This window comes from Erigeron canadensis, chromosome 7 (assembly GCF_010389155.1).
Source record: "Erigeron canadensis isolate Cc75 chromosome 7, C_canadensis_v1, whole genome shotgun sequence".
Lineage (NCBI taxonomy): Eukaryota > Viridiplantae > Streptophyta > Magnoliopsida > Asterales > Asteraceae > Erigeron > Erigeron canadensis.
Genome location: NC_057767.1, coordinates 2,116,096 through 2,130,018, shown reverse-complemented (window position 1 = coordinate 2,130,018; position 13,923 = coordinate 2,116,096). Strand labels below are relative to the sequence as shown.

The following is a 13,923-nucleotide window of genomic DNA, read 5'->3' as shown; positions in this document are numbered from 1 at the left end:
AGATTATTTAAGTTAGGACTTTAAACTTTCAAATAAGTTATCAAATTTAAGACTTTTAAAAACATTTATAATTTTTAGAAAAGATAGACGAGCATTTAGAAAAGGGAGGTGATTTTTCCACGGAACTTTTTTATCCATACCATTAACTAATTTTTAAAGACAATACTACCCCTAATATCATTTTAATATATTGTTTTCTTCGTCTAAATTGATTTCAAACCCTAATAAACTATAACACCCTAACCACCAATGTGCACATCGGCCTCAATTATTACGATATACAAAACGAAAAGCAATATGTGGTAACCTGCATTAACCTGAAAAGATGTTCATCTACTCACTCACCCAACACAATGCTCTCATGAATTCTACAAGCTCCAACTAAATAACCCTAAACATCCGCATCGGGTTTCACTGCTAACCCATTGATCATCTTGATACAATACTAAATCAAAAAATTTTATTTCAAAATTAACTCTTACTAACTAATCAATTTACAGATCTAAATTTATTTTGTGTTCTGAATCATTGTTGAAAGTCTTAAACTGGAGAAAATGTTTTTTTTTTCTCTTTTTGATCTTAATTTATTACTGTAAATCATAAACATTACTCATCCAAACCCATCAGGGGACATGTTCCACTCTTGGAATAACAACCTTCGGGGAAAATAATGAACAAAATTGGACGACTTGTAAAGGGATGACATTGGTGGTGCGTGTATGCTTGTGGTGGGTGTGGCCATGTGGGTGTTTAAGGGTCAAGCATTGGGTGAACTGGGGCATAATAGTGTATTTACTTATATTTCAGTGTATGGATCAAAAAAGATGAGTGTAATTGTATAATAAATGAGCATTGAGTTTGTATAATAGTAAGTTGAGTCAAATTGGAACACATTTGAGTATTTTTAAGAGGAGGAGGAGGAGTAATAAATAATCGAATAAAATTAAAATATCTGGAAATGGATTTATTAGTTGGGCTCGTTGTCATTTTAGATCCCGCCCTCGTTATCTTTAGAAAAAATAAAAATAAAAAAATAAATCAGCTATAAATAAAGGAATACACCCCCACCACAATTTCAATAGGAAAAAAACCCCTTTAACATTACATCCCAATAACATAACAAATACTGCACTTCTTTATTTCATCCACAAACCCTAACCCTAAAAAAATTCATTCATCCGCCATGGCCAAAACTCGAAAGTCTCGTGCTTCCCAACAAGAACACCAAAACGACGCCGTTCCAACCCAAGATCCACAGCAACAAGACGAACCCATGGATGAAAATCCCCCCGTTGAAGAACAACCAGAAGAAGAACACCAAAACGACGACGTTGAAGAAGAAGAGGAAGAAGAAGAAGAGGAGGAAGAAGAAGAGGACGAAAACGACGGCGTTGAAGAGACCGAAAAGGTCAAATCTGAAAGCAACAACAACGGTGCCGCGGAAGACGAAGGCGAGGATGAGGAGCCAGTTGAGAAGCTTCTAGAACCTTTTTCAAAGCAACAGTTAGTTGTACTGATGAAAGAAGCTGTATCTAAACATCCTGATTTAATTCCAAGTGTGGAAAACGTGGCAGACGCCGATCCGGCTCATCGGAAAATATTCGTGCACGGTTTGGGTTGGGATACGACTACTGAAACCTTAATTAGCGAGTATTCCAAGTACGGTGAGATTGAGGATTGTAAAGCGGTTGTTGATAAGGCATCTGGGAAGTCTAAAGGGTATGGTTTTATATTGTTTAAGCATCGAATTGGGGCCCGAAAGGCGTTAAAGCAACCGCAGAAGAAGATTGGGAACAGGGTTACTAGTTGTCAGTTGGCCTCTGCTGGACCGGTTCCTCCTGCTAGTGCTGCCGCAGCTGCTGCACAGGGCGGTGAGAAAGTTAGTGAGTATACGCAGCGGAAGATATTTGTGAGTAATGTGGCTGCAGAGATTGATCCTGGGAAGCTGACTGAGTTTTTTTCCAAGTTTGGGGAAATTGAGGAAGGACCGTTGGGATTGGATAAGCAGACTGGGAAGCCGAAAGGGTTTGCGTTGTTTGTTTATAGGAATGTGGAGAGTGCTAAGAAGGCGTTGGAAGAGCCGAAAAAGGTTTTTGAAGGGTATACGTTGAATGTTGTGAAAGCGGTTGATGGGCCTAAGCCGGGTAAAGTGTTTGGACAGAGTCAGGGACAGTTTGGTAGTGGACACGGTCATCATGTGGCGAAAAAGCCTAAGTTTGGACATGGGCATGGACACGGACAGGGGCATTTGATGGCCCCGTCTGGACCGCCTGTTGGGTTTAATCCAGGTGTTGTTCCTCCGCCTGCATTGACTCCTGTTTTGGGACAGGCGTTGAGTGCGTTGCTTAATCAGGGAGGTGGATTAGGACTTGGGAATCTATTTGGTGGGCTTGGAAACCCGCAGGGGATGCCGCCTTCTGGATATCAGGGCGGTGGTTACCAGCAAGGGGGGTATGGCAACCCACAAGGAGGAAATAGGTCTCAACAGGGTGGTGGATCTTACATGGGTCAGGGTCGATAAGTGAGTAATTCGTGCTTTATGTTTTAATGTATCTGTATGCTTGCGGACTGTGTATGCTGTTTGTCTAATGTGAGCATTTGGCCACTAGGTTAGATTAGGTGACCTATAGATTATTATGCAAATGAACAATCTACATGAAACACTTTGAATGAAAGGAAATAGGATAATTTGAAAACTAAGGTCATATACAAATTGTCAAATAGTATGTGGCTTTTTATGACATAATAACTATATGTATATGGGACTTTTGACTGCATGCATATTTGAAGACAACTTTAGATTTCTTAGATCTTTCTACCTATTGTTATCTTATATTTTCAGGATCAAATTTCTTTGATGAAGGAATTCTGAAATGCATGCATATTTGAAGACAATTTTAGATTTCTTAGATCTTTCTAGCTATTGTTATGTTATATTTCCAGGATCAATTTTTTTGATGAATTCTGAAAATCTTAAAAGTTCGTGTAAGGTTTTTATTTCACGTAACATAAAAAATTTAATGTCTCTTCGGACTTGTTTATGTGAGTTTCTTATGTGTCATATTTGTGAAGAGGACTATAAAGTTATTTTAGAACGATTATGCAAATTGCTCCTGTTTCTAGTTTTGTGGGGAAGGATTTTTCATATTCTTTGTGGATCATCAGTGGTGGGCTTTATTTATATGGGGAAAATGCCAGTGTTCAAATAAATCACTATGTGTCTCACAGTTATAGTGATTTATTTGAACACTTAGCATTGTCCCCATAGAAATAAAGCCCACAGTTTATAGATCTTTATATATAGTGATTTATTTGAACAGTTATAGTGATTTATATGAACACTATGTGTCTCACAGTTTCATGTTTTGGGATTTTTTCCTAATGTAATTCCAGAAAATAAATGTGTTACTTATCAAAAGGAACCAGAAGATTATAATTCTCTTCTATTTTTGAATTTTGACAGGTGCCATGTCTAGGTGTAGGTATATGCATGTGGTATAGGTTATGTTACATATTTGTATAATATTACCATTTTGTTCCTTGACCTGCAATATTCTAATTGCACCGACCACTATTATCTTTTGTCTTTGTTCTTCGTGAACATTGTTACTTGTGTTTCTATACACATTTGGGTACGTCTATCATAAGTTCAAATTTCTTTTCTTTTTTTTTTTTTTTCGTTTGACAAAGCTTTCTTCTGCTGGACATATCTTATCTTTGAAATCAAGATTTTATGATTTTTACAATTCATTGTGCAGATTCAACCATAGATGCATCAATCTTTTTGTTTTGGACTCTGCTGATTCTTCTGAAGTTCCAGCCAGTCATGCAAATGCAGTCTTTTACATATGTAGCAAAAAAAAAAAAGTCTTGATTTGCCTAGGAGAATAAAATCTTTGTAATTTTCTTTTCTACTTGGTTTTAGGGTCTATTTTAAAAACTTTGTAGTATTCTAGTTCAATGTTTCCAAACAAACTTTGAGTTGCTGGTTGGCCTTTCTATGATAAAACCCATGACTGGTATTTTAAAATGTTTGACGCACTTCTTTAAAACCTTGTGAATTTTTTTATTCTTACTATGTGAGTGGATCACCTTTACTTTTGTTGGCGACTACAGAAGCCTTTTATAAGATTTTATTGTTTTGCTGGCTTATTATCTATTGGGCAGATGTTTGTTTGGTTGATTTGGCCACTCTTGAATCATCCAACATAGTGGCTGCTTCAGGTAATTGGAACTTTTTTCAGTTATATGGAGGTAATCTCCTTAACATGACTTGGGTTATCTTCGAGTTTAGATATTTATACAGTTATAACATTGTTCAAAATAAGACAGACTTCCTGTCTTTTAATATCAACTCATCTTTGAGTATGGATTAGAGTAGATTGGATTTAATCATGTACCAGAAATGTTGGGGATTTTTTTCCGCACTTTTGTCCTACTAGGGATTTTGGAAAGTACTTGTTATGAAATGAATTAAAAATAGAATCTGGATTTTACACATGAGGTGCTTTGGTATCTTTTGTTGAATGGGGTTAAAATGGCAAGATTGGCGGGATGGGTGATGCGTCAAAGTAGGTATTTTAGTACGAGTCAGGTTTTGTTTGACTCTCACATATGTCTATATGATAGAAACATGTTACATATGTCTATAGGTTTTGCTAACCTCCGAGGTGGCCGAGTGGTTAACAACTTGGATATCTTTGTACAAAGTTAGGTTCGAATCTTCGCTAGGTATAATCTTGGAGGTGGCCAGGGAAAGGTTTGAAAACATTTAGTCGTTCATGGGATACCAAGTTAGGCCGCCTACATCTGAGTCAAAAACACCTTGCCTTTGCTGGGTTACCTGAGAACCACCTCCATGGTGGCATGGTGGTTAACAACTTATAAATAAGTCAAAAAAGACTTGCCTGCCTACTAGAAACAACATAGTATAACTTAAATGAATGGCTAAATATGTTAATGTTTTACATTTCAACGAGTGTATGATGTTTTCCTGTTACTGTATGGTAGAATTGGTTTGGTTATTTAATATATTGATCAATTGATGTCTTGTAGCTTCAAATTGTGACTTCAATACCCCTTCAGAAATGGCTTGGGAATCTACAGGCCAATTGCATCAAAATGTCTATATATGGGGAGGGGATTCAGTAGCCCTATATATGACCATGTCACGATATTTATCCAATTTTATAGTCTCCATGGAGCTAAACTCTTTTAAAGTAGAGCAATATAATGGTTTTGCATTAAATAGATGCTTGGACAATGATTACGACACTTTCTAATTGAACTGCATTAAAACAAACGGGTCAACTCTTTTCCACAGATTTAGTGAAGTGGGCTCAAAACAAACATAATTAACAAAAATAATGCGTCAAGCACATTTGATATCTATCTACCTTACTCATTAGTAAATTTAAATTACAGCCAGCGCCAGGATTTCTACTTTTGACTAGCAGCAATAGTCAAACACTAAACTTGAAGGATTAATTCATTTAATCATCAAAGGATAAGGTTGATTAAAGTGGCAGGGAAGCTTAATAGCTATAAAGCACCTAGGCGGTGAAGATACTGAGAAACATGTTAAGCTAGAACAAGGGGGAATAGCTGGGAGTTCGGCTAAATGTTGGTGTCGGCGGGCGTTTCTTCCGAGACCAACCAGATGTCTGCACTTGAGACTCGATGGCCGACCATATTTAATCTTGTTGGTGGGGTTGATCTGAAAGCAATGGAAAGGTGGCAGTTGAGGACCTGCCGTTTTGCGTGCAGATGATAATGCCTCATTTTTGTTGAGACCAACAAATTGACAAAGATACACTACATGTTCAGACCAACATATGGACGAAGACCACAATAGACTGAAGCTGACCCGGACATTTGGGCATAAGAAGTACCATGTAATGTTACAAGTTAGAGTTTTAGTGTATCAACTATATTGTGTAATCAGTGAGCTACTATCTAGCGATTCCACCTTTGAAGGTGGTTTGGGATTTACAATTTTTCAGGTGCTTGCAGCTTATTGCACTTTAATAAAATGAGATAAGCACCACCATCTGCAATGGTTAGGTTAATAGGGGAAGATGAGTTTTTTTTTTTTTTTTGACCCGGATAGTCAGATGTGCTTTAGATTGATTACCCGCTCTCTCTAAGATTCCACCATTACCATCTGAAGATTGATTAACCGCTCTCTTTGAGATTGCACCACGTACCTTTTTGAGTGTTTAAGATAATAATAATAAGAGTTTGTTGGAGCCAAGAGGCCGGCCATTGGAATTAAGGAATGCCATTTGTCTTATATTCTGGTTTGCTTGACTAAGCCATACAACATATCTTGGTACGCATACACTTCTTTAATTAGCAGCAGCTGACACTTGAAGAGAACTTTTTTGTGTATATGTCAAAACAAGAAACGAATATAATTAATTTAGATGTATACTGATAAGATATCCCAAATAAGTAGCCAGCTTGGAGGAAATTCTACTATCTGTTCCGTTTCCCCGAGTTCACAAATCTGTGGCCAATGATGCTATAATAATGACTTGTACATCATTTATTGAAACTTTCAGCTTGAAGCTGCTTCAACTTGTAACACATTTTTCATGCAGCCAATCGGACGGCAAATACATATCACCCCGCAACGGACGACCTGAGTTGTTCAACTCCTCATCATGGAAGTCCGGCATCAAAGATCGAGGCGCTTACAAACCCTACATGTACAGTGACGATGCCACACCTACCACCATCACTAAACAACCTTCATCAGCCGCTCTAGATCCCAACGTTTCTCTGCATCCAAAGTCGCTTTCTTCTTCTCCCACCTCTTGCAGTCTTGCTACTTGCAAGTCAAGTCCCACAAAATTTGAGAACGAGAAAGGAAAGGAAAAAAGAGAAGAGGAGGTTGACAAGCCATTGGCACAGTCATCAGCCAGACAGCTTGGTGTACAAGACCAGATTAAGCTTTTTGAGAGCAAACAGAAGCAGATTGGCTCCCCTGCTGATAACAAGACCAAGGTTTGTAGGCAGTCATTCGACATTAAATATTCACATTCAGCTGTACCATCAGAAGTCCTGAGAAGATGCAGTGGCGCCGGTGACATAAGTACTGATTCAAACTGTGTCATGATCGATATATCTATGTCTATTGGCATAGCCGTCCAGAAAAATCAAAATGATACTCGTACTTGTGATAGTGAAGAAGTTCGGTTGACAACAAAGGTGCGGGCTAACTCAGGAATTGGAGAAGTTGTGCTAAAAGACTCATCAGGTTTTAAAAAGGGATTAGGTGATTTTAGTCTCAAAAGAATGGAGATCAAAGAGCAATCTAAGGGAAATCAAGAACTTAATCACAACCTTAAAATGAAAGCAGATGAACTCGAGAAGCTTTTTCGAGAGCATAAGCTTCGTATTCATGAACACCAGGCAACACGTTTACCATGTAGAATGCTGGCTGCAAATCCCATGCCAACCCTCCTGGTTTCCAAGCAGGATATGGTTTATGGAACACCGCTTTTGGGTACAATGGTAGATGACGAGGATCATAGGAATGGACTTTCTAATAATACAAGAGGAAAGTTGTTCGATAGTTACATAAAGAAAAGAGATTCAAGACTAATGGAATTATGGGACTCTAATAGAGCAGAGAAGCTAGGAAGCTATCCTGAAATCCATGCTTGTAGTCTAGCCCAACTTTCATTGCTTGCAGATAAACAGGATTCTGTATCTGTTACCTATCACCGTGCAGAGAGACTTAGATTACTTACGAAGAATGAGCAGGTACTGTCATTTCAGTTTGTGATACATTCTTAACTATAACTTAAGACAGTTGTTATTTGGTGTTGTGTTTCGTAACTTACTGAAAAAGAAATGGACTTTTACTTTGCACAGTTTAAATATGATGAGGATACATCTGTATTTTCACGGATAGTGCCTTTTGATAATGGTGTCTCTGGGATTGCTCGAGGTGAGAAGCCATTACTAATCAAGAATTTGTCTATATCAACTCCTTGGACCACGACAGCTGCACCAATACCAAAATCATCCACCAAATTAGTCCCTGGTGGTTGTAAACAGACGGTCAACCTTGAAAGTGTTCTTGCAACACGCTTTGTCCCCAACTTCTCTGACTCGAGAAAAGAAAATATGAAGTCTTATTCTACAGCCATGAAAGCAGCTCCATGGTGTCATAACCCACCAAGCTCAAGACGTCGTTCAGCAAGGTTATACTGATATTGCGAAAAGGATCTACATGGGTTGAGATTGAAGAAAGTTCTGCATACCCTTGAAGAGGTCCATCAGTGAAAAGAGATTTCCTTTGTAAATTTCTAAAACTAGCCATAGGTTAAAGAGGATGCCTCATTTTGCCAAACCATCCCATAGTGTTTATGGTTTTCCTTTTCACTGTAGAATTCTTTTATCTTAAAACAATTCCATTTCCCATTAATTTATTGTAATCATACTTTCCTAATTTGCTTTCCTTCTTTTACTCTGTTTGCTCTGCCACTTGAACATAATTTAGGAGGCAGACATATAACTCTATTATTGTGGGGGAACCAAAGATTACCTATGGATAAAGATGGGCAAAGCCTGATCCAGGTTCTTGGCTCGGCTTGTCAAACACCAGTTTGGTCCTACATTCTTCCTATCTCAGGACACCTTTAAGTTCAAGTAACAGTTCAAAAGCCGCCTGAAGGTAGTCCACAGCTGCCCGGTCCTAGGCTTGTTTAAAGTCTAGATCATCCATGGCAGGGCTCCTAGGGATGGACTGACCCCTTGACTTCTTCCATTGCAATACAATTTTCTCTTTTTGTGGTAGTGTAAGATTGGAGATGATTTTGAAAATGGTAGTGTAAGCTGGAGATGCATTCAACTTATAGGGGTGAAATTACCATTTCAGGATATCTCTATAAATAATTCACAAGTTTTGGGCGTTTTAGGGACTATTTGTGTAAATATTTTAAAATTTTGACTGTTTCAAGGACTGAATGTATAATTATAGAGGAGCGTCTACTTTTAAACTTACAGTATAAATATCCCCATTGTAAGATCAATCTCATATCTACACGTAACTTCATAAATCATATACGTAATGGCTTCCTCGTCAAATCCCTCTCTGATGACGTACACCCTCCGGCTTAGGGTTACGGCTATCATTATAGCATCGGAACAATGCCTTAATCTGGAAGCGTTGGTCCCAGAGCGATGACGTTTATGATTGTACACTGCAAGATCGTACTGGGACCTTTGAGCCACAGAGACAAAGTTTGTTAAGCAACACGACACACCGAATAACGGCTTCCTGCCATGAAAACGTCACACGCCAAGGACCACTCCCCTTGGTGCCTATAAATAACAGACCCTTTGGCCTCAGATTCACACACGAGATACCATCCTCACTTATGCATAACATCACCTTAATAGCTTGGTAGCGTGGAGATTGTTCATATTTCCACACCGAATAGGGAACCGCTAACAAGCCCTCGATAACCTTTTCACGTTCCATACAAGATTAACCCTTCCCTGAAATTAAGTATAATATCACATAATAAGCTCGTGTAATTTTATGCTATCATGAAAAACTGAGGCTGCCTAGAATGTTTGTTGATAATGTGAAGGACATTATCATGGCTGATATCCAATACGACATACTGTTTCGAGACGACCTTAAGGCCCTTATGCAGAAACTAACTACAAAGAAGGAGTGGTGCCATCAACAAATATTTCAATTACTGGCACCATAACGTAATTGTTTCAATCTAGAATGCAAGTATCTCACTTATTTGCAGAGCAGGATTGAAATTGCACTTGAACAAACTGATAGTGCCGTGTACTATTTGAAAAAACAATGAAACTGGGCTGACTTGTATTACAAAAGTTGTGGTGAAAATGCCCGAGACTCATCGTTACATTACAATACTTTAAAGCTATTTAAAATACTTAAACACACTTCATATTTCAAAACACTTAAAAAGCGACCATGATAAGCTAGCTACTTGAAGCACTGCTCGTATCTAAAGCTCCTCCCATACTTCTCTAGGTACTGCTGATACGAAGTCGCGGAAAGACACTCATCGTTAACGATTGTCCCCAGCATAGTCAACCTCATATAGATTGCCTGAAACTACCTGCTTACATTCCCCTCGGCTACAACTAAATGAGCATTATTATTAAATAGTTGTTTATATTCGTATTTATTGTTTGTATAGCACCTTGTTTTACGTTTTATGTATCGTTCTAATTTCCGGTTAATGTCGGGGTTGAAATGCTAGTTACAAATAAAAAATATTGGAATAACCAAAGGTTATATTTGTGTTTTCATAAAAGGTGAAGGACTTGTAATATAAAATTGTCGTATAAATTTGCTTTCATTCTTTTGCTTTTTATTTCAAAAACAAACTCTGTGAAAGTATATTCATTCTCCGCCAGGATTCCCCCTTTCACCATCTTTCACCAAGTCGTATTTTCTCTCCAATGTTGTTGTACATGTTGTTAATTAGATTAGAGGTATATATATTTTTATATTTTTAATAGTAATAATAATAATAATAATAATAATAGTAATTGTGGCGTCCGGTATATATAGATTCCCCCATGAATTGTGTTTTTTGTTTCAAAAAATTTCAAATTGTTGTTGTTGTCAGATACTTATAATATTAGAGGTAGGTATAACTAATTAATTTTTCTAGCAAAACAAATATATATCATCATATATCTGTAATGGAGGAAGACATGATTATTATTTATTTAATGATATGTAATTAAATAGTTTAAATTTCTAGCGTAGTTAACAACAACAAATTGATTGATTGATGGTAACTACACGTACAGGAAGAGGAGCAATTAAGGAGAAAGGAATGGATGATATTCCATGGGGTTGTTCGATCATGGATTACTCCGATCGAGGAACTTAAAGATATGGCTTTGAATCGGTTTTCAGATCTAACCCCGGCCACGTCAACAGTTAAATTAATTAGCCTAGCTCCCCCTATCTTTTCTAATTCTAGCTAATTAATTGTTTCTCTTTTTTTCGTTTATGTATGTATGTATGTATGTATTGCCTGATGGCTGATTCTAATTGTTTATTATGAATATTTGAATTTGATTGCAGACTCGTGTGCCTAGCTAGCCATCTCCACATATCATAGGTGATCGAGCAGCCTATTCCATTCATTCCTCCTCTACATACGGCTCTACTACAATTCTAATTAAATTAGTTTTGTTGTTGTTGTATAATAATAATTGTTCACTACTATATGCGGGGGGCGATGAAGCGTCAGTGGACACCCACCCACCATAAACAAATCTGATGACCAAAAAATAAAACAATCATTGTCTGCCTGAGGATAATTGAATTGTCTTATGCTTATGCTTTTGTTTGTTACTTTTTATTTTGTGGCAGAATCTTTGTCATATATATGCTTTTGTATCAACATTCTTTAATTTAATTTGCTCTTTTTATTTATTTGGACTAAAATCGCTCCTGACATATATATTACATGATGATCAAATTACACGTGGGACTCCCACTTGAATCGTTACATAGCTTGATGTGCATTTCTAGCCTCATTAATATTAATATGTCAGGTGATTATTCTAGTTGAGATTTCAGGGGGATTTGTGAAATTTATGTATGCAATTAATTTGAGGTTTGCTTGTAGTAATATGTTTCAGCAAGTCTAATTGCTCCTGATTAGGGGTGTTGAAAATAACCAAACCCAAATAACTCGACCCAATCCGAATGAGTTTGGATGAAACGGGTTGGGTTATTTGGTTTGTGGATTGCCATTTGGGTCAACCCGAATAACCCAAAGCTTAATCGGTTTGGGTTGCAGGTGAAAATTTTATAACTTGGGTCAACCTGAATAACCCAAATAAGATGCGTTTATATATATACACTAATATAACACATTAAATTTATTTAAAATATATATCATTTAAATATTAAATTTTGATTTATAAACAAAATTAGGATTGAGCAAAGTTAAATAATAATAGTTGTTTAAAAATACACGAATTAAAGATGATAACAATATGAATATAAAAAGAGTCATATATGGTCAAAATTTGTTTTTTAAATTTTGGTAGTTTTTATGTTTTTATATAGTTTAATATTTTTTTGTTTTGTCTATGGCTTTTATTCTAATAATACAATCATCCTTTCATGCAAGAATTCCATAAACACACAATCAAAAGTGTGGATGTAAAGAGCTTAATCAATATAACTATTACTTTTATTCAAGTATGAGCTAATCATATTTAGTGAAGTTATTAATTTATTATCAAACTTGCAAGACATATGCCATAGACCTACTTGAATATATAGTTCCCTTCATAAGCTTCATTTCTACAAGGATAGAATTCAATAAGGATGATTTACCTGAACCAACCTGAAAACATGCATTTCATTATGTAAAGCTGACGCTTATAACACAATCTTATACAGTAGTAAAAATCTATAAGCTCTTGTATAAAGTCGTATCTGTGTATCTGTGACAACCGTCACCTGAGCGTTCGTCTGACTATACTTTTTCCGGTTGTAGAAGGTCATTAACTATCAATTTAAGTCTTTAGACGTGTGGCTATATGGATTAGGGTATGAATAAGACAAGACATGTTTATTGAGTACTAGTGCCTTTAACTTTCTAAGACTTGGAGCAAATGATTGAGCAAGATTAGTTGCCTCATAGAAATGCCAAATAAAGTTAAAATGAACTTTCAAAACATTAAGCGAATCAATGGATATCATTTACCATGCTTTAAATTGTGTCATTCCTACAAAAAAAATGGTATATGTAATTAATTAAACAAGTCGGCAACTGAAAAACGTACTGATTTTGTTTTGGTCATAACTTTTTAACCGTAACTCCGTTTTTTACGATTCAAGCGGGCACAATTTCGTAAAAGAGTCCAGTTTACAGATATGGGTCGAGCTCGACCTGGTTGAGGTCGACTTGGTCGAGTTAGACCTGGTTGAGTTCGACCATGGTTGAATTCCACCATATTCATGCCTATATATAGTTTGTTCTTTCATTCCATCAAAAAGGTTTTACACACATAAGATTTCTCTCTAAGGTTATCTTTGAAAAAAACTTTTTCATCACAAAAATCCAGATTTCATAGACAAGAAGAGAAAAGAGTTTGTCTTTCAAATCCTCTCTTAAATCATTCTCTCGATTTCGGTTCTAAACGCTTTCAATCAATCAAGGCTTCAATCTTTGATCAAGAAACAAGTGAATATTATCATTTTCTTCATCAAAAACTTGTGTAAGTTCTGTTCTTAATCTCTCCAATTCGTTTTTATATGTATATATATGTTTACTCTTTCGGTTCTTATCAAAAGCTAAGCGAATCATGTCTTTGATTGTTGATTGTGCAATTTCGGTTACAATTGTGTGTAAGAAACGAATTGAACTTTGATTAAGGCTTTGATTTGATACATTATGCACTCATGTAATTTGGATTTTGTGCAACTACAAAAATTGAAGATATCCTTTACTTGGCTAAAAGACTCTAAAACTAGTCGATTCCGTATCCAAGATTAAGGTTGTGCAATTGTCGATCACATGATGTATGAAATCGGTCGAACTTCACCCTTTTTGTACTGATTTGTGACACTTTTTTTCAATCAAGACTCATGGGTATGAATTGGCTAGCCTTAGATCTCGTTATTTTAACAAAATCGTGTCAAAATCGTTCGTTTTTGCTTAAATCGCGTATGAATCAGACCCCGGCCAGGACTAGCTCGACCTAGGCAGGTCTAGCTCGACCTCTACCTGGTCAAGCTCGACCTCTGGTGGTCTAGGTTGACCCTCTGTTGACTTTTGTCGCTTAAACGGCTCGTAAGGTTCCTAGTTTGACCAGAAATGACTTGTTTTAACTCTCGGAACTTTAAGACTTAGAAAAGAATCATTTTGACATTTGTCCAGGTCA

At 36.7% G+C, this 13,923-nt stretch overlaps 2 protein-coding genes and 1 long non-coding RNA gene across 5 annotated transcripts; all 3 read left to right on the top strand.

Moving 5' to 3' along the window:
- Nucleotides 1-1,068: 1,068 nt before the first annotated feature.
- On the top strand, nt 1,069-6,068 carry LOC122607735 (UBP1-associated protein 2A-like). Of its 2 annotated transcripts, XR_006325083.1 has the most exons (3): nt 1,069-2,521; nt 3,759-4,224; nt 4,653-6,068. XR_006325083.1 is itself a non-coding variant. In XM_043780764.1 (2 exons), the coding sequence occupies exon 1, from the start codon at nt 1,184-1,186 to the stop codon at nt 2,519-2,521; it is 1,338 nt and encodes a 445-aa protein (XP_043636699.1). In that variant the 5' UTR covers nt 1,069-1,183; the 3' UTR covers nt 2,843-2,938. The 2 variants fall into 2 exon arrangements, 1 of the variants encoding a protein (XP_043636699.1); XM_043780764.1 differs by lacking the exons at nt 3,759-4,224; nt 4,653-6,068 and adding an exon at nt 2,843-2,938.
- Nucleotides 6,069-6,152: 84 nt separating this feature from the next.
- Nucleotides 6,153-8,461, top strand: LOC122607734. 2 transcript variants are annotated; one of them, XM_043780762.1, is made up of 3 exons: nt 6,153-6,331; nt 6,603-7,770; nt 7,882-8,461. In XM_043780762.1, the coding sequence occupies exons 2-3, from the start codon at nt 6,709-6,711 to the stop codon at nt 8,221-8,223; spliced, it is 1,404 nt and encodes a 467-aa protein (XP_043636697.1). In that variant the 5' UTR covers nt 6,153-6,331; nt 6,603-6,708; the 3' UTR covers nt 8,224-8,461. The 2 variants fall into 2 exon arrangements, with proteins under 2 accessions (XP_043636697.1, XP_043636696.1); XM_043780761.1 differs by lacking the exon at nt 6,153-6,331 and having other exon boundaries at nt 6,393-7,770.
- A 1,944-nt stretch (nt 8,462-10,405) lies between these two features.
- On the top strand, nt 10,406-11,453 carry LOC122606532. The gene is made up of 3 exons (XR_006324933.1): nt 10,406-10,497; nt 10,822-10,953; nt 11,102-11,453. It is a non-coding gene; the product is annotated as an uncharacterized LOC122606532 (long non-coding RNA).
- Nucleotides 11,454-13,923: the final 2,470 nt, after the last annotated feature.

Coding starts and splice junctions, on each gene's coding strand:
- LOC122607734 (XM_043780761.1), top strand. CDS start 6,532: ATGACTTGTACATCATTTATTGAAACTTTCAGCTTGAAGCTGCTTCAA. Junction 7,771..7,881: donor TACTTACGAAGAATGAGCAG/GTACTGTCATTT, acceptor TACTTTGCACAG/TTTAAATATGATGAGGATAC.
- LOC122607735 (XM_043780764.1), top strand. CDS start 1,184: ATGGCCAAAACTCGAAAGTCTCGTGCTTCCCAACAAGAACACCAAAAC.